General features: G+C 38.3%; 2 protein-coding genes across 4 annotated transcripts in view; one reads left to right on the forward strand and one right to left on the reverse strand.

Annotated features, from left to right (window-relative positions):
* Window positions 1-2,032: 2,032 nt before the first annotated feature.
* On the forward strand, window positions 2,033-8,422 carry SEC15A (exocyst complex component sec15A). Its single transcript, XM_089161015.1, has 2 exons — window positions 2,033-2,304; window positions 2,940-8,422. Exon 2 carries the CDS (start codon window positions 2,954-2,956, stop codon window positions 5,321-5,323), a length of 2,370 nt encoding a protein of 789 aa, XP_089017141.1. The 5' UTR covers window positions 2,033-2,304; window positions 2,940-2,953; the 3' UTR covers window positions 5,324-8,422.
* A 198-nt stretch (window positions 8,423-8,620) lies between these two features.
* LOC149010092 (4-hydroxy-tetrahydrodipicolinate synthase, chloroplastic-like) overlaps window positions 8,621-20,464 on the reverse strand; it is a 16,025-nt gene continuing 4,181 nt past the window's right edge. For all 3 annotated transcript variants that reach the window (XM_089161016.1, XM_089161017.1, XM_089161018.1), the window contains exons 3-4: window positions 11,350-11,433; window positions 8,621-9,761 (exon numbers count right to left, since the gene is read on the reverse strand). In XM_089161016.1, coding sequence (XP_089017142.1) covers window positions 8,831-9,761; window positions 11,350-11,433 — 1,015 coding nt within the window. In that variant the 3' untranslated portion in view covers window positions 8,621-8,830. The remainder of the gene's footprint in view (window positions 9,762-11,349; window positions 11,434-20,464) is intronic.

A 20,464-nucleotide genomic window follows, 5' to 3' on the forward strand; every position in this document is an offset into this window, starting at 1 on the left:
GTCCATGTTCTTCCGAAGGAACCCTTTCCTCGATCAGGTCCATCTCCGGGTACTCCACCGCTAGCTCATGAACGTTGGGTCCATGTTCTTCCGAAGGAACCCTTTCCTCGATCAGGTCCATCTCCGGGTACTCCACCGCTAGCTCATGAACGTTGGGTCCATGTTCTTCCGAAGGAACCCTTTCCTCGATCAGGTCCATCTCCGGGTACTCCACCGCTAGCTCATGAAGGTTGGGTCCATGTTCTTCCGAAGGAACCCTTTCCTCGATCAGGTCCATCTCCGGGTACTCCACCGCTAGCTCATGAACGTTGGGTCCATGTTCTTCCGAAGGAACCCTTTCCTCGATCAGGTCCATCTCCGGGTACTCCACCGCTAGCTCATGAACGTTGGGTCCATGTTCTTCCGAAGGAACCCTTTCCTCGATCGCCCCGGCAGGTCCATCTCCCGGGTACTCCACCGCTAGCTCATGAACGTTGGGTCCATGTTCTTCCGAAGGAACCCTTTCCTCGATCAGGTCCATCTCCGGGTACTCCTCCAGCTTAGTGATGGACTTTATCAATTATCTTTGTATATGAATAATCATATGTTTCACCCCCCCCCCCCCCCCACCCCCAAAAAATAATAATAATAATAATAAATAAATAATCATATGCTTCTATCAACTTCTTTGGTGTGACATTGAATAACATTTCAGTTTGAAGGTTTATATTGTGTTTGCTTATCTAATTAATAATGTTTGATTAGTTCATGGATATGATATGTTTTAGCAGTGAATTGGATGAAAGAGTCTCAAAATTTTTCATAGTTTTTTCTTGAAAATCCCAAAATACCATTGTACATGAATATTATTCTTCAACCGCAAATGGTAAGGTGGATGTATTTGAATATGGAAATTAATCGCAATAGAATTGAAAGCTATTAGATACCTACACAAACCCTTGAAGTTGGTAACTAATAGGTTTCTATTTGATTCTAATCAATTAATTGGTTCACACGGTTTGGGAGAGAGAGATTCAGAGATTGTATTGATGGGCACATTGGAAAATTGGATCTACTAGAATTTATGAATGACTGCTTGATTACCCATTAGAAAAGAGTTTTTGATGTTTCTTGCGTTGAGAAATAAAAAGAATTGGTTGAAAACAATTTGGTAAAATTGTTTTGTTTCACTAATGTTTTAAACAAATTGAAATTTATGAAATTTTCTCTTAAAGCATTCACGGAATGTGGCTTAAGAACCTTGCTAAAACCCTGATGATACCATTTTCAAATCTAAAAGCAAGTTTCATTGAACACTCAGAATTGCTTCCAATGCTTTCCAAATCAGAAACAATAATAAACCATCAAAAGTGTCCTTAACGAATTTTTCTCCCCATACATATCTAATCCCTTTCAAACACTTAAATCAATTTATGATTTGAGACCATTTTCAAACACAATCTATCAAAACATATATTGTGTCTTGAAACATTAAATTTATAAGAAGTTTCAAAATATTCGTTTCATGGGTTCTGAAATTTGGTATGTGAATGATTGGCCATGGATGAAAGCAAAAAAAATTTATTCTCATTTATAAAAAATTGTGGGAGAACTTTTGAATTCATTTATTCCCGGAACATAATAATTTGAAAGAAATAAGAAAAAAAAACTTCTGTTTGGTGTAAGATTTGGGTTCATCAACTGAGACTCTTTAGCAATCATCATAAAATCTCTTCTTGAATGGTATCTATTCAACAATTTAGATTCAAAGGTCATCCTAAGTCAAAGTTTTCAAATTTTAAATCACATAATCATATCACAATCAAATAACAACTAATTTACAAAATAAAAAATTTGAATTGAATGTAAAATATGAGCATGTTGAGCATATAATGGAAGACAAAGAAAGAATGTCTGAGGCATTGATTGAAGGCATCATTCGGTTTATTAAATTCTGAGGTTTCAGGGGTAACCATTTGTGAGTGTCTCTTTCTTGAGGTTGCGGAAGTGGTCTACATTAGGTGGACATCCCACCAGTAAGATCGGAAATCCTCGTTAACGTTGCTATGTTTTATAATTTAAGCAATCTAAGCAAAAAATTTCTCCATTTTAATATCTAGAAAATAGATATTGTTGGGGTAAATTATTAAATAAAATAAGGTAATCAATGCAGAAAAATTAAAAAAACTCTCGCTCTCTCTCTCTCTCTCTTCTCTGCTGTGGATTTGGAGTAGTTCAACCAGGCATTCTTTCCTGATTTTATGATTTCCGCTTTGGGTTTGTCGACGTTCTCGCTAGGAAAGATAGGCCCTTCTCCGCTCATCTGTAAGTCTCTCTCGCTCTGATTTGTAATCGTCTGAGTAAACTGCTACAATTGTTGCCCCCTTTTTTTATGGGTTTTCTGAATAGGGAGTTTTTCCGTCTTTCTCATTGTTTTTGGTTGATGTAGTCCATGCTTGAGGTTATAGGATAGTGTATACTCGAATTGATTCGATCCTCTTTCTGTCTTTTTCCGCTCATGGATTGAACATGATGTCGTTTTAGAAACACCCATTTGAATATGCCTGCTCATTGTAATCAAAATCCTCTATTTATTTCTTCACTGAAGTTTCTTTTGGGTTAGGTTGGTTTGATCTTTTTCTCTGATTACGATTGATTTGATTTCTTTTCTATTTAAGATGGCAGAAATATTCCGGAGATTATTTGGCCTATGCTGATTTTCTTAGTTTTGCTTTTATGTTATGTTATTTCAGGGGAACTGTTCAAAGTCTGGTTGGATTTTACTTTTCTCTTTGTATTTCGCATCATTAAGTGAAGAGTTTCTTGGACTTCAAAGCTTCCCCCGCCCTTTTTTTTTTTCTTTCTGAAATGCATTTCGACGTTTTGAACGAGCTCAAACTTATCTTTATATTTTAAACTTCGATACTGATGCATGTTTCATTATTTTCTCAATTGTACAGTGTGATCGAAAACCATGCAAGCGAAATCCAAAAAGAGAACTGTCATAGAGAATGGAGATGGGCCAGAAGACTTGGTACTTGCAACTTCGATTGGGAATGGGGAGGATTTGGGTCCTATTGTCAGGCATGCATTTGAGATGGGAAGGCCTGAGGCTCTCTCGCATCAGCTCAAGAATGTTATGAAAAAGAAGGAGGTTGAAATTGAGGAGCTTTGCAAGCTCCACTATGAGGAATTTATTCTAGCTGTCGATGAGCTGCGAGGTCTCTTGGTCGATGCTGAAGAGCTGAAGAGTGAGCTATCAAGTGATAACTTCCGGCTCCAGGAGGTTGGTAGTGAACTTCTGTTGAAACTTGAGGAGCTTCTTGAGTCATATTCAATCAAGAAGAATGTTACTGAGGCTATTAAGATGTCAAAGGTGTGTGTCCAAGTCCTAGAGCTGTGTGTGAAGTGTAATACAAACATAACCGATGGTCAGTTTTACCATGCTCTGAAGACACTAGACCTGATTGAAAAAAACTTTTTGCAACACATTCCTGTGAAGGCCCTGCGAAAGGTTATTGAGAAGCAAATACCAGCAATAAAGCTGCATATAGAAAAAAAAGTAAGTAGTGAGTTTAATGAGTGGTTGGTTCACATTAGAAGCACCGCTAGAGAAATTGGCCAGCTGGCTATTGGACAAGCGACATCTGCCCGTCAGAGGGATGAGGAAATGCGAGCTCGCCAGAGGGAAGCTGAGGAACAGAGCCGATCTGGTTTAGGAGATTGTGTGTACACTTTAGATGTGGAGGAAATTGATGAAGATTCAGTTCTTAAGTTTGATCTCACACCTGTCTATCGAGCATACCACATCCACACTTGCCTTGGGCTCCAAGATCAGTTCCGTGACTACTACTATAAAAATCGGTTGTTGCAGCTCAATTCAGACTTGCAAATATCCTCAATTCAACCATTCCTAGAATCGCATCAAAATTTTTTTGCTCAAATTGCTGGTTACTTCATAGTGGAGGACCGGATACTAAGAACAGCTGGAGGACTATTATCAGCAAATCAGATGGAGACGATATGGGAAACAGCAGTTGCAAAGATGACAGCTGTGCTGAGTGAGCAGTTTTCACGTATGGATAGTGCAAGTCATCTACTTCTGATCAAGGACTATGTCACTCTTGTAGGTTCAACTCTTACACGAAATGGGTACCAGGTAGATCCTCTACTTGAGGTTCTTGATACTAGTAGAGACAAATACCACGAGCTTCTTCTAGAAGAGGGTCGGCAGCAGATAGTCGATTTATTTGCTAATGAAACTTATGAGCAGATGGTGATGAAGAAGGAATATGAATACAATATGAATGTTTTATCATTCCATCTCCAAACATCAGATATAATTCCTGCTTTCCCATATATTGCACCTTTCTCTGCCTCAGTTCCTGAGTGCTGCCGCATTGTGCGGGCATTTATTGAAGATTCTGTCAATTACTTGTCTTATGGGGGACAAATGAATTTCTATGATGTTGTGAAGAAATATCTGGACAAGCTGTTAATTGATGTCTTGAATGAGGCTTTATTAAAAGCAATTCATAGTCCCTCCACAGGTATTTCCCAAGCAATGCAGATTGCTGCGAACATTTCTGTTCTTGAGGGAGCTTGTGATATCTTTCTGCGACAGGCTGCACAACGCTGTGGCATTCCTGTACGGTCAATTGAGAGGACTCGTGCTATTTTAAATGCCAAGTCAATCCTTAAGACATCAAGGGATGAAGCCTATCATGCTTTGTTAAACCTCGTGAACGCTAAGTTGGATGAGTTTATGCAACTTACGGACAATATCCATTGGACAACAGAGGAGACTCCACAAAATGCAAATGAGTACATAAATGAGGTGTTGTGCTACCTTGAGACTCTCATGTCCACAGCTCAGCAAATCTTACCATTGGAGGCCCTGTACAAGGTTGGGAGGGCGGCCCTAGATCATGTCTCCAACTCAATTATATCAGCTTTTCTCAGTGACAGTGTCAAGAGGTTCAATGTGAATGCAGTCATGGGCATTGACACTGATCTAAAACTTTTGGAATCTTTTGCAGATGAACAATTCCAAAGCACTGGTTTGAGTGAGTTAAACAAGGAAGGTAGTTTGAGAGACTGCTTGATACAAGCACGGCAACTGATTAACCTTCTGTTGAGCAGCCAGCCTGAAAACTTTATGAACCCTGTGATAAGGGAGAAAAACTACAATTCTTTGGACTATAAAAAGGTTGCTAGCATTTGTGAGAAATTTAAGGATTCACCAGATAGATTGTTTGGGAGCCTTTCAAATCGGAATACTAAGCAAAATGCTCGGAAGAAGTCAATGGACATGCTGAAGAAAAGACTGAGGGATTTCAACTGAGAATGCCTGAAGTATATGACTAGTGTTGCATGTAGATCTACTTTTATCTCTATTTGTTTTTCTTTTTCCTCTTTCCTTTTTTCCCATTTTCTAATTATCTAGAATTAAACTGATTCTCCTCTCCTTCTGTTTCCTGTTCTTTATGTTTATTCTCAATGGTAATTGACAGCTTTAAGTAAGGATCAAATGAGGATGATTTGACATGTATAAAGAGAGTTATGGCTTGGCCACCATGCTTGTATATGTTGATCTGACTTGAGTTCTTCAAATGCTTAAAATTTTCACGTATTGGCCTTGGTTAGTAAGTGGGGAAAAAAACTCATTCATGTTTGGGGGAGCACAATATCATGCATCACGTTAACCTACATAATCTTGGCATTTATGTGTTATGACTGATTATTCTAATGACAACTTGTTTTCTGTTTCATTGAACTTTGGAAGATGGAAAACCCAATGTATTTGATATTCTTTAATTGACAGATTTAGTGTGTTAAAGCTTCTCTTTGATATGTGCAATATAAGTACATAGCTAAGATGGGTTAACGCCCAAGAGTTTGATGTTGTTTGTCCCTATCGTCCTCTTTGACTTCGTTAATTTTTCTGATGGGTGCCCTTTGGCTGAGTCCTTGTTGCCTTCTCCCCTGTGATCTTACTTTTCTATTTTTATTTTTTAATCTGTTGTATCTTATTGGAATCATGTAGCTGACCCCACTAAGTTGGGATAAGGCTTAAATTTGTTGTACCGCGGGGAGTACAGTTCAAACTATTCATCATGCTAGTACACAAAATGCAATCATCAAACAATGAGAAAGAAGGGTACTTTCGGGTAACTATAATTTTTTTTTTTTTTTTTGGGATTAGATTTTATTATTTATTGCATGCGAGTTGGTAGTTAGTAGTTGCTACTATCATATAAGTTCACAATGATTCAGAATTCTTTGGAAAAATCATGTTACAGGGTGAAAGAAGGTATAACTGTATTAGTTGCTGGTAGTCTTTCCAAACAAAGCAGTTTTGGATATTTACTTGAGCTTGATATCATGCCTTAGGTTTTCAGGTTGTGCCTGCATTAGCTGATGCAGATAGGAGGCGAAATTGGGCTTGCAAGTGGTTTTCTGCATGTAATCTAATTACAGGTTTTGAGATTAGACTGTGTTGTTAGGATTTCTTTATTTATTTATTATTCTCATTGTGAAGTATTAGTAGTTAGCATTGATTGGGCTTGTTTCAGTGTTATTACATGATTTGTTTGTGCATGGTATTAGTTGGTGTAAGAGTCCTTCAAGCTGGCTTACACATTTGTTTTCGGTTTCAGAATATAGGTGATGGTAATATAGTATGCAAGACTGTCCCGGAATCGAAGTTTCGAATATGTCTCTATACAGGTCTTGTTCTACTTCAATATTATATATAATTCACCTGCCAGGTTAGTTCTTTTCTAATTAATCTGTGGGACCCTGTTTTCTCCCTTATATCTGCTTGCTCCTGAGTTTCTTAACTTACTGAGTAGAGTGCATAGAGATATCCCTCATTTGATATTCATGCTTCTTGTTATTAGCTCGCATGGTTATATGGTCTAAAGTAGTGGGGATAATAACCAGTAATCTAATCAGCCTTTTTATTTTTCACTGTTTGCAACCTTGATTAGATCTCAGTTTGCTGAGATATTTTGTGGACAGATTCAGTAAGCAAAAGGGACCACTTTATCTGAATTTCAGGTCAACCTTACAATGTTCCAAGCTATAATTGAAGTTCTCTAATTTTCTCCACTCTAACGTTCCTAAGCTTCTGGAAATATCTTTCTAGGCCTAGTTTGGGGCTGGTTTTGCATAGCAATATAACTTGGTTTAGCATTATTTAACCAGAAATGTTATCTAGCTCATGGACTTTCGAAGAAATCCGGATGAAGATAGCTGAATGGTACCCTAAGAGTGATTCAGAGAATGTTCCAATTCAGCATGTAAATTGTTTTTAGTGACCACTCAAAAAGAAGCTGTTGCTTCCTGTGATCTGCTGGCAACTAGGCAAGAGAAATATGCTCTAGCATCATTTTGCTGCAAGCACGCCTCCTGTTACCATGAAGAAGATAGTTTATGGTCTTGTTCCTATCCTCATGAGAGTGACAAACACTACATATTACAGGCAAAGATCATTTACAAATAGGAGGATGCTTTTCACGCATGTGTCTAGCTCCTGCCATTTTTTCATGTATACATTTCTCTGCTACAATCATATTGTTTGGTTTATATCAAGAACCAATACACTTAATTTTGATTGAGAGGGCATCTTGATTTATCATTTCCGAATGGCAACAGTCCATATTGTTAGTCTAAATTATCTTATGATTCCTCTGACGATTCAATATGTAAATTTATTCCCAATCATCTCTTGTGCTTTAGGTAGTTCATTTTGTCATACTGTGCATTGGGTTTGAATTCTTGTTGCTGTGTGCTGTTGTGCTGTTGTGTTGTTGTGCTGGCGTCCAGAACCTCTCCACCCGGGTGCACGGTGCACCCCAACTTTCCCTCTCACTGCCCACCTATGTAAGAGTGGGCTCTGGAGTGGCTTGCGTCAGGAGGGCTGTGAGAGGGATAATTGGGTGCACGGTCGAGGAAATCCAAATCCTGCTGCTGTTGGTTTTCTATTTTTATTTTTTTGGATTGAATGGTTATGGGTGGCAGGAGCAGGATATATATGGCATGAAGTGATATTATTTAAACCTTGGCCAGGCTATGGTAAGTAAGGCATTTAGAGCAACAGCAGAGAGGCAGAGAAGACACCATGGAGTAACCATGCATAATCAAATTCCTCTTGCGAAATCAAACTAAAGAAGAAGTTTTGAAGTTTGTTATAGAACCAAAGGATTTCATAACTCATACATTCATGTTTAGACTTTCACCCCCCAGGAGGTTGTTTAGTTGGCAAATATCAACAACACCTTGTATAGATTAGATAAGAGATGAATGAGTTCAACTCTTCTTAGAAGTGGCCCTTTTTAACTTTGCATTATGCAACCACATTGAAATTTGAAATTTCAAAACATAGTAATGCAAATCAACGGCTCAAAACATCTCGAAGATTTGTGTTTGCTAGACCCTCCCCCCATCGTAAAAACAGAAATAGATGTCAATTTTGCCTGTGTTGCTTTTAGAAACTTTTTCCTTTTTCATATGTTGGTTGCGACCTTACCCTGATTTACTTTTAGGAATGGGAAGGAATAAGCATCCAGTATCTTTTTAGTTTATGAATGACCAAATGAAATGGGGCAGAATCAGAAAGCTGCAAAACCCAAGAACTGATTGACAGGAATCTTCTCAACCAACAAAAATTCATTCCGAACTTGTATCTGAAGCTGGTAAGCAGAGTTCTATCGGAGTTCTACAGAACAGAAGAAAGGGGGGGGGGGTGGACTTGGATCATAGAGGAGTATGATAATGCAGTATGACCACCAAAACTCACAAATGAGCATTCTGGAGTGAATCAACCAGCACTTACAGGACATACTAGTTAATACCTACCCACCAAGAGGAACTGATCATCATCAAGAACTTGTACGTCTTTGTCACCAATGAAATTCTCACGTCCGAGTTCCTTCACTATTTTCACAAACTCAACCCTCCTTGCTAGAGGAAGAGGTACATAAGGGAGCCGAAAGACAGGCCTCACCATGCCAAGTTGGGCTAGAGCTGTGTTCAGGCCAATGGGGTTAGGTTCACGAAACAACCATTCAATCAAAGGCACGAGCCTTGAATTCAGCGACGACGAGTTCTTGCCCTCAAACATTAGTTTTCGAATCAACCCTGGAACCAAGTTGCTAACAACGGATATTACACCAGTGGCTCCATAACCCCATCTTGCGTCATGACACTGGTCATCATTGCCACTCCACGCCACAATGCCCTTATCTGTATACGCCTTGATTCTATCATTTCCCATGCACTCCTTTACACCAGCCATATTTGCACTTTGCACAATTGTGTGGATTACCTGAGGAGGAATATCTTGACCAGTCCTAGATGGAACATTGTAGATAATTGTTGGCCCCATAGGGAGAATAGCTTGAAAATGAGCAACCAAACCTTCCATGGATGTCTTGCCATAATAAGGATTGATATGAAGGGCAGCATGCATCCCAACAGCAAAACCCTGTTCCGTTGCATGGATTGCTTCTCTTGTTGAGTTGCTTCCAGTGTTACCAATCACCTTGATTGACCCACCAAAACAGTTAACTGTGTGTCCAATGAGCATGATGTGTTCATCCCAGCTCATGAGTTGCCCTTCACCTGTTGTGCCACCCACTATCACGCCTTCAGCACCACTTAAAATCTGTGTGTGCATCAAGGCATCATAAGCTTCAAGATCAAATCTGCCATCAGGTAGATATGGGGTCTTGATGGCAGTGATTAATCGAAGTGACTTTATCTCCTCTACTGATGTCCTGCAATTAAAAGGAAGATTATCTCGAAACAGAATACACATGAGTTAAAGAACAAGAAAGTAGCAGTTGTATAGAATGAGCAAGATTCCTAACTCTGCTATTTCAAGTTCTTTTTAGTTACATTAAAATTTTTAATTTTATTTTTATTTTTTTGTTACAGCCTTAAACAATCCTCTTTTTCTTGTTTCCTTATCAATTCTAGTTTGCATGGCCTTGCTTCTTCAAATTTAATCCCACCATCACTTTCCAGAGAATATCTACTACTAATTGATTTTAGAGGAGAATATACTATAGACCGAATTGCTCAAATGCATTCCAAGCAACCCAGTAAACATTTAAAAGTGAACCCACAGGATTATGTAAACAAAATGCTTTTAAATTAAAATTTTCAGAAATGAATTCAATGATTATATGGAACATCTAAACTATCTACATGTTTTAACATGAACGTTTCAAATTAATAGAATCCAGGAAAGCAATATAGCTTGGTGAACAAGCAATAACTATTGGCACATGGACTGAGAGACATGTCAAAGTGTTAAGAAGACATAGATGTTATAGGCAAGTCTACCCAATCATTTACTATTGTTTCTCATTAAATATCCTCAGATAAAGTGACCTTGGGAATCACATACTGACATTAAGGGAGACTGTCAACCAGGCTATGCATTATGGCATTCCATCCCCTCAAACTTGGCTGCCTCCAACCACCTCAAGCGGTTGCCAAAACACATACAGAGAAATCCATCATTAATAATCATGAGATCAAGTAAAGGACTTCAACATAAGCATGTCCCAGTAACATGTAAAGTTTTCCCAAGTTTTGCTGGGTTTTAAGGTTTGATGAAGTCAATATTTCATTCCTTGCATCCATGTCTGACACCTTGACCATGTCACTGTATATGACAGAGTGATAACACAGAATGTTTGGGTTAATTCTACTTTTTCCAAAGGCTTTTATCAAATATGCCTGTTTCATGTTCTCAAGTATTTTCTTCTAGGACTATGATTTGTAGAACGAACAGTCAGCCTCATTGAATATTTGATGTCTAGAGGTGTACTTGTACTTAAAAGGGTTATTACATCTTACCAGAGACTGCACAGATTTTCTGAAAAACAAGAATAAGATAGTGGTGTTTTGTTTCCACTTGCACTGCACCTTCCAACCTCTACAATGTATGAACCGTTTCACATACTAAACTACAATACAACAAAGTTCAGACATAAAAATTAATTCAGTTCATGCAACCACATTAAGGTGAAATCAATTAACTGAGAAAGGCACCAAAAAAATTCCCCCCCCCCCCCCCCCCAAAAAAAAAGAAGAAGTTATAAATCTTATTAGAAAATCGTCGATATGGAAAACATATTCTACGGTGTTGGCTAAGCGAAGGCTCAATCTCAGTCCTATTATATAAAATATGTACCATGATAACTATAGATTAGGAACGAAATGCAAGAATCATACAAATTACAATGTCAATATGAAGCGATACAATGAGAAGAGTTTGGTGAGAGTCTGAGAGAGATGGTTATATATTGTACCACATTATAGGAAAGTACATCGTTAAACCTATAATGAAACTACCTATTTTTAACTTCAAGACTGCGCATTGGAAGATGAAGACCATGGAGCATGGCTGCTTCTGGAGAGCAGCATCTTACATTCCTCCTGTTTAATAACCATAAAGAAAAAAATTTAGTAAAACAACCAAAATTTGCAGTAGAACTCCTAACTGTATGCAGAGTCAACTTCATCTAAAACCTTCTCACCCAGTTCCCAAAAAACAGCTGAGCAAGTTATATAAGGTTTCATCACTATAACATCATGAGGAATAGCTGATCAAATTAGTTGACCTATCAGAATAAAGATAAAAAATCAACAACAATAAAGGATCAAAAAATAAGGAGTTGCTTATGTTGTATATGATGATTTTTCTAATGAGAACCTGAGAAAACACAAAAATAGTAGAGTAAATGCAAGACCATGGGAATACAGATTCATCAAGTTGGATTTATGCCAGATTAACATCTGTCAGCCCTTATAGAGTATTACCATCCCTGGACTCTTGGAAGGTTCAATTTCACTCATGTCTACATGTTCAAAACCAGCCAACACAAATGGTCCACCAAAAATTTAACCTGGAAACAAGGTTATTAATGCGGCAAAGCGACCAAAGCGATTGGGGCTCCGTCTTGGTGTTTAGGCGATTAAGCGGCGCTTAGGCAGCAATAAAGCGACCAAAGCGGTTTAGTCAATATTTTTAATATAACTACTTTTTACTACAAATACTTTTTATAATAAACTAAAGTACTAAACAAACATTTGACAATTACATTCATAAAAATAAAAATAAAAAAACATTCAAGAATCACAATTATGAAAAATTATCCAAAAAAATATTAAAAACATAACTTCATCTCATCAAGCATCATAAGATTCATAACAATAATTATGTAGTATGTACTATATCAGTAATCAATGTGAAAAATGAAAATGAAAGTAGTAATTTTACATTCTTACTTACCTATATGATAGTGTGAAGCCAAATAAGTGTCTTGTACTCTTGGGCATAGATCAGTAATCATAATTGATGTATCCATTTTTCCCTTTATTTAACCAAATAGTGCCGACATAATAAATTAATAAATCTCATTATTCCGATTTCCAAGTCATTGTTTATTTAATGATTCATTGATTATCAATTTTGAATATGGCTCATGCTTCACATTCTATTGCCGACAGGCACTTTGGGCCTTGGAGTTTATTTGCAAATTGGGCCTCAATTCGAAAATGGCTCACATATTTAAATTTATATACGTCATTATATAATAAATTATGATTAAAAAAAAAGAAAAAATAATATGCACAAATTACAAAATGTAAAAAAAGCGGTTACTTTAGCATCTAGGCGGCAAAGCGGTAGTGCCTAAGCCAAAAAGAGGCAAGAAATCAGCCCGTTAGTTAAGCGGCAATGTTGAGATTGTTGTGGAATGGCTTATGGATCAATGATCTCAAGCCCTTTATTTATAATTAAGTGGAAAGTACACTATTACAAGGAATAGAATTCTACATGAATACAAACTCTAATTTAACTCCTATACAAACTCTAATTGACCTCTTAATAGAATCCAACACTCCCCCTTAAGGCATAGATATTAGTCATGCCCAACTTGCCTACAATAAGAAGGAAATCTCTTTCTTTCAAACCCTTAGTGAAAACATCTGCTACTTGGTCTCTAGATCTTACAAAAGGCATGCAGATAAGCCCTTGTTCCAACTTTCCTTTGACAAAAAACCTATCAATTTCAATGTGCTTAATTCGATCATGTTGCACCGGATTATTAGCAATACTAATAGCGGCCTTGTTGTCCAATATAACATCATAGGGTTTGGAACTTGGACTCCAATATCTTGCAGCAAGCCTTTCAACCATAGTAGCTCACAAACTCCACAAACCATAGCTCTATATTCAGCTTTGGTACTAGATAAAGCTACCACATTCTGTTTCTTATTTCTCCAAGTAACTAGATTACTTCCAACAAAGGTATAGTAACCTGTAATTGACTTCCTGTCTAGAGATCCAGCCCAATCTGCATCAATATATGCTTATACTTTTAGATTATCTGTGGGTGACAAAAGTATTTCTTTTCCAGGAGTTCCCTTCAAATACTGTAGTATTTTGGTAACAGCCTTCATATGAGCTAAATATGGATCATGCATGAATTGGCTCACTATCCCTACAGCATAAGCGATGTCTGGCCTGGTGTATGACAACTAAATAAGCTTCCCTACCAGCCTTTGGTATCTTCCTTTGTCCACTGGTTCTCCTTTTTCTTTAAGTTTAGCTCCACCTTCAATAGGGGTATCAACTGCTTTACACCCCCAATATTCTCACTTCTGATAATAGATCTAGGACATACTTTCTTTGGGATATGAATATACATCTCTTAGATCGAGCCACCTCTATCCCTAAAAAATACTATAACTTCCCTAGATCTTTAATTTCAAACTCTCTGCCAAGAAAGTCCTTCAACTTTTGAATTTCTTCACCATCATTCCCCGTGATGACAATATCGTCTACATAGATAATGAGAAGTGTGATGTTAGTACCTGACTTCTTGACAAATAGAATATGATCAGCATTGCTTTGCTTGTACCCAATAGAAGTCATTGCCTTCAAGAGGCGTCCAAACCAGCATCTAGGAGACTGTTTTAACCCATAAATTTACCTCTTCAACCGACAAACTTTCCCTGCAATATTGTCAAGGAGAAACCATGTGAGATTTCCATATAGACTTCTTTTGCTAACTCCCCATGTAAGAAGGCACTCTTTACATCTAATTGGTGCAAGTTCCAATCTTTGTTCACAGCTACAAACAACAGAACTCTGACAGTGTTTAGTTTCGCAACAGGGCAAAAGTCTCCTGATAATCAATCCCATAGGTCTAGGTAAACTCCTTTGCAACTAATCTAGCTTTCAACTTGTTGACTGATCCATCCATATTTTGTTTAACCACAAATTCCCATTGGCAGCCCACTGGTTTTTTTCCTGGAGGAAGTGTAGCCAGCTCCCAAGTGTCATTTTTCTTCATTACCTGCATTTCCTCTACCATAGTTGCCTTCCATCTCTTATCAGCATAGGCTTCCTGCCAACTTTTAGGAACAGATACGGATGACAGAGAGGATATAAAAGCACGGTATGAGTCAGACAAAGAGTTATAAGAAATATATTTAGCTATGGGATGTTGAGTACAAGATCTGACCCCTTTTCTAACAGCAATAGGAAGATATAAAAAGATACCTTAAGGGGAACAGTAGAATCTGATTCTGGAGCAGGAGACTGAAGTGGTAACGTATCACCTTTCTCCACCCGCTTTAGCCAGTTGTAATTCTTCCTCTGATAAGTTTGCACCTCCTTATTCAGGTCAATCTGGTTTTGAAAGACCCCAACAAGTGTCTCACAGAGTGGTCTCCCCCTGGCTAGGTTCTTCACATGGTTCAGAAAACGAAGGGGGAGGATTAAAGTCCTCAGTTATACTGGCCGAAGTCTCCCCCTGGAGAGGTGTATAGTAAGGGCAAGACTCATTAAAAATTACATCCATGGATACAATGGTTTTTCCTGGAAAGAGGATTGTTGGTGCAACCTAGAGGGGGGTGATTAGGTTGCAACTAGTGGATTGTCCCAATTTTTCGATTTGTGCAGAAATACAAGGTAAATTGAAAATCAAATGAAATTAAACAATACAATCAACCACAAGACAAGTATTTTATAGTGGTTCGACTTTGCAAGTCTACGTTCACTCCTCTCTTGGCCTCAAGAGAGTATTCCACTAGTAATTCTCTTCCAATACAATGGTAGAGATCAAACCCTTTACAATCTTTGTTATGGGGCAAGAGAACCCTTTACAATCTTTGTTTATCTTAGGGCAAGAGCACCCTCTTCAATCTTTGTTCACGGGCAAGAGTACCCAAAACCAACTCTAATCTACCTAGACTAGAATTGAAAACAGTTACAAGAGAAGGATGTTACCTTAACAAGAACTGTGACATTTTACCTTTTGTGTGTGTGATGCAATAAGAGTTGTATGCTCTAGATATGAAATGCATGCACCACCAAAGCCTTCAATCACCTCAAGCTTGACTTCCACAAGCTTACTTTAACACCTTGGTATGTTCTCCAAGGTTGGAGAGAGGGTGAGAGGCAAAACCCAATGGCTTTCTTGTATTTTGAGAGTTTGAGATTACTTGGGGAGTAGTTGATCGAGTGTGAGGTTCAACCCTCTTTAAAGGGGTGAATTGGGCTTAAATAAATGGCCTTTGAGTGCCTTAGCCCAATCCTCAACAGATAGAAAACGGACATAATTTTAGTCCAATTTTCAGTCCAGACGGTCATCCGTCTGGAAAATAGCCGTTGTGTTTTAGTTAAACCAGACAGAATTCCGTTTGCCAGACGGAATTCCGTCTAACTTTCTGTGATTTGACTGAAGCTAGACGGTCGTCCGTCTGCAGCAAGTCAAGTATGGGACTTGGATTTGGCTTGGGTATTTGGTCTTTTTGGTCAACCCTAAGCCTCATACACCTTCCTATTATGTCCTAGGTCAGTCTAGTGACATGATATGCACATGGATTACATACAATGACATTAGATGCATATGGAGGTGTCCTAAGTCCTAACTTCATCGAAGTCTTAATCATTAAAGTTCTTGAGTCTTCTTGTATTCCATTCTTCGTGATCATTTTCATGTCCATCTTAGCATGGTCATCTTGACTTAAACTTCATGTCCATCTTAGCATGATCTTGGCTTGGGTTTGACTTGAACATGAGCATATGGCTTTCACTTGGAATTGGTCCACTTGTTATCATCTTGAACTAAAACAACACAACTCAATATAGCCATTAGTAATTCATGTTTGTTATCATCAAAACCAATGGAGGCTGATGTGGCAAATGCTAACATGGCATTTTCCAACAAGGATGATAACATTTGTACCCTTTCTGAGTAGCAGAATACCCCAAAAATACGCAGCAAAGGCCGCGGGGAGCCAGCTTACTCTAGTGGGGCTGTGATTCTGGCATTACACACGCATCCAAAAACCTTTGGGGGAATAAAAAAAGAAGAGGTTCCCTGAAGAATCTCATTAGGACATTTAAAACCAAGTATCCTACTGGACATCTTATTCATAAGGTAAGAAGCAGTGAGTATAGCATCACTCAAATATTGGTCAGGTACATTCACAGCAATTATAATAGAACAGGCTATCTCTAAGAGATGCCGATTCTTCCTTTCAGCAACCCCATTTTGGGCAACCGAATCAACGCAACTGGTCTGGTGTATTATGCCAGAGTCAGAGAGATATCTCTGAAATTCACCATCAATATTCTCTGTGCCATTGTCACTGCGGAGGATCTTCACAGTGGCATTGAACTGAGTTTTAATCATACTATGAAAATCACGAAAACATCCAAAAACCTCATTTTTTTTGTTTTAAAAGATAAATCCATGTAGAACGAGAGTGATAATCAATAAAAATAACAAAGTACCTATGGTCAGTAATAGACACACGTCGGCAGGGACCCAACACATCAATATGAATTAACATAAAATGAATAGTTTTTCTATTATGAAGAGAAGGTAAATAAGTAGAACGAGTCTGCTTCGCAAAAATGCAGGCTTCACAAAAAAAATCATCCTCATTACAAGAAGAAACTAAATCAGGAAATATTTTCTTAAGAGTTCCTAGAGGGGGTGACCTAGCCTACAGTGCCACTGATGAAGGTTTGATATTACCGAATGGACCTGATTAGAAGATGTAGTCTGAACTGAAGTAGATCCTTCAATCGGCTCGAGCAAATAAAGTCCATTGTCTAGTTTACCACGTCCAATCTCCTTCCCCGTGACCAGATCCTAGAAGACACGGTAAGATGGGAAAAATGTCAATTTACAATTCATGTGTAAGACTACTGATAGAGAGCAAGTTCGTAGAGAAAGAGGAAAGAGGGAACATGTAAAACTTTAGACAAAAAAAGGGATGGAGAATGTTGAATGGTCCCTTTTCCAGCAATGGAAGAATAGGAGCCATCAGCAATTCAAACTTTATCCTTTCCAGAAGTTGGAGAATATTGTAAGAAAAAAGAGGATAAACCTGTCATATGATCTGTGGCTTGTGTATCAATAATCCAAGGAGTAGAAACTGAAGAAACTTGGAAGCTTGTAAAATTTTTACCTAAAGTAGCAATGTAGGAGTTGGTTTGGTTAGTAGAGGAAGCAGTGGTAGAGGTTGTACCAGCAGTAGAAGATTGCATAATACGTCGCAGAGTAGCTAACTCCTCCTGTGAAAGACCAATGTCTGCAGAGGGTGTTGTGGAAACTGTCTCAGAAATATGAGCTTTCGGTTTTCCTCTTTTTTGCTTAAAATTAGCAGGTTTCCCATGGAGCTTCCAACAATTGGCCTTGGTATAATATGGTTTGTGATAGTGCTCACACTTGACAATCTCCTTAGCCGGATCAGATTTAGTGCGAACAGACTGTAAGGCTGATTTCTCCACAATAAGAGCATGAAGCATGGTTAATCGCCGGCTTTCCTCACACTGAATAAGTGCATAAGACAATTCTAGTGTATGAAAGGGAGAACGACTTAATACTTGCACTCTGATCTGATCATACTCCACATTCAAACCTGTTAAGAAGTCATATACCCGAATCTTATCAATGTGCTTCCTATATGTAGTCACATCATCTGGATTAGTGGGGTGATAATCCCCATAATGATCCAATTCCTGCCAAAGAGAGCGCAACTCAGCATAATATTAGGCCACAATCAGTTCCTTTTGGGTAGTCTTACGAAGCTTCTTTCGTAGCTCATAAACCTGTGCATCATTCCCCAACTGTCCATAGGTTTCAGTAGTAGCCTTCCAGATTTGGGCTACAGTATCAAGTAAAAAGTAACCCCGAGCAATATTTGGATGCATGGAATTCAAAAGGAATGACATAATAAGAGAGTCATTTGATATCCATTTATCCTGTAAAACACCTGCGGTAGTAGGTTTGATAGTGGTGCCAGTAATGTGTCCAACTAGTCCTCTTCCAGCAATAGTTAGATAAGCAGATCGAGACCAGATCAAATAATTTGTGCCATCAAATCTTACCGAAAGAGGATGAAGAGTGGGATAATGTTCGGATCTAGTGGGAGCATTAGTACATCGGTGGTTGCCATGTTGACAAAATTGTCTGCAGTTCTTCAATCTTCACCCCTTCAAAGTAACTGAAATGTCGCAGAATGCAACAACCAAACCATTGTTTGCTTTCTTTCTTATGTTCTTCTCTCAATGGCGCAAGATTTCTTTCTTCAATTCTTCTCTCGGTGGCGCAGGAAGCAGCGATGATAGCAACACTAGTAGCAGCGACGATAGTAGAGGCTGTAGCAGCAGGGTTCGTGACGATAGCAGCGGCGGTAACAGTGGTGGTAGCAGTAGGGTTCCTCTTTTCTTCTTCTTTCCCTCCTTTTTCTTGTTCTTGCAGTGGCAGATTTCTGTCCAAAACTGAAGAATCGATAGGTGCAGAAAATTTTCGAATTTGAATTTCTGCGATAGTTGCAGAAAAAAGAGGAATTTGAATTTCTGCGATAGTTGCAGAAAATTCCTACGATGGTTGTGGAAAAAAATTCTGCAATTGTTGCAAAGAAAGAGAACTCTATGATGGTTTTACGGTTGCAGAAAATTCCTACGATGTTTGCAGAAAATTCTGCAACTGCAATGGGTTTTACGGTAGCAGAAGAAAGAGAAAATCTGCGATGGGTTTTGCAAAAGGAAAAAAAGAATTGAAGAAGATCAATTGGGTTGCAAAAAATTCTGCAACTGCGATGGGTTTTACAGTAGCAGAAGAAAGAGAAAATTTGCGAAAAATCTGCTATGGGTTTTGCAGAAGGAAAAAAGAATTGAAGAAGATCAATCAAACTTAGGCTCTGATGCCATGTTGAGATTGTTGTGGAATGGCTTATGGATCAATGATCTCAAGCCCTCTATTTATAATTAAGTGGAAAGTACACTATTACAAGGAATAGAATTCTACATAAATACAAACTCTAATTTAACTCATATATAAACTCTAATTGAACTCCTAGTAGAATCCAACAAGCAACAATTTAGGCGGTTCATAAACCGCTTAGCTGCCTAGGCAGACGCTTTGATAACCATGCCAAGAAAAGGTAATAATGTCCCAATCTACCCACCATACCAAGGAAGCCTTCGCCTTGCCAATACACAATTCTTCTTTTCCTCATCTTTAATAGTAACCAATGAGTCTAAGACATCATGAGTCCTTCCTCTACAATGAATCATTCCCCATTTTTAACATTATATGGTATATAACCAGGCTTGCAAGGACATTTCCAGTAATATAGTAAAGAAATCATAACAGCTTCTGACAAATGGAACCGAGAAAAAGTTACTTGCTTAGGAAGAATTCCCCCTACCCCCGCGCGACTCTGCTTGTGCAGAAGCCCTCAGCACCAGGTTTGTCCCCTTTTTATGGAATATCTAAACTATCTCCACAGACATGCATTGTTCACATAATACAACTCACAATCAAACAACCAGTTAAACTGAGAACATGTTTTCAAAATTACAACTATAAATCAATCATTTTGAAAGAAATAAGACCATAGAGTCCAAGTACACAGGGAAGAAACCACAATATACATTAAATCAATAAGCCCATTATTAACTTTCAGCAACTTAAACAAACAGCAATTTACTTCTTTTCTACCTTTGTAGTAGCAAAAATCATCATGGACACAGTACAATCTTTCCAAAATTCTGAGAGTTTTGGGACTGTCTACAGTTGGTCAGATACCTATTTAGCCACTTTATTCCACTCTCATTTTAAGGTGAGGATTTATATAACATTTAGCTGAGACAATGTGATTAGTGTATCTGGTATATACATTTACATAGTTAAAGATATATAAAAGAGTATGGTGACAGGTCATAGAACTGTGGGGGTCAAGGTAGCAAATTCCCAATTACAATTGGGTCACATCGAGGACCAGCCTTAAACCTGCAATTGTATGCAACACCATGAATGATTTAACCATCGACATTCAAGATAAGGTCCCATGGTGCATTCTTTTTGCCAAGGATAACGTCTTTGTGGATCAGACAAAAGCAGGGATTAACGCCACTTTGGAGTTGTGGAGATCA

Source organism: Hakea prostrata, chromosome 7 (genome assembly GCF_041222555.1).
Source record: "Hakea prostrata isolate BN-2017 chromosome 7, UWA_Hpros_2, whole genome shotgun sequence".
NCBI lineage: Eukaryota > Viridiplantae > Streptophyta > Magnoliopsida > Proteales > Proteaceae > Hakea > Hakea prostrata.

Coding starts and splice junctions, on each gene's coding strand:
- SEC15A (XM_089161015.1), top strand. CDS start 2,954: ATGCAAGCGAAATCCAAAAAGAGAACTGTCATAGAGAATGGAGATGGG.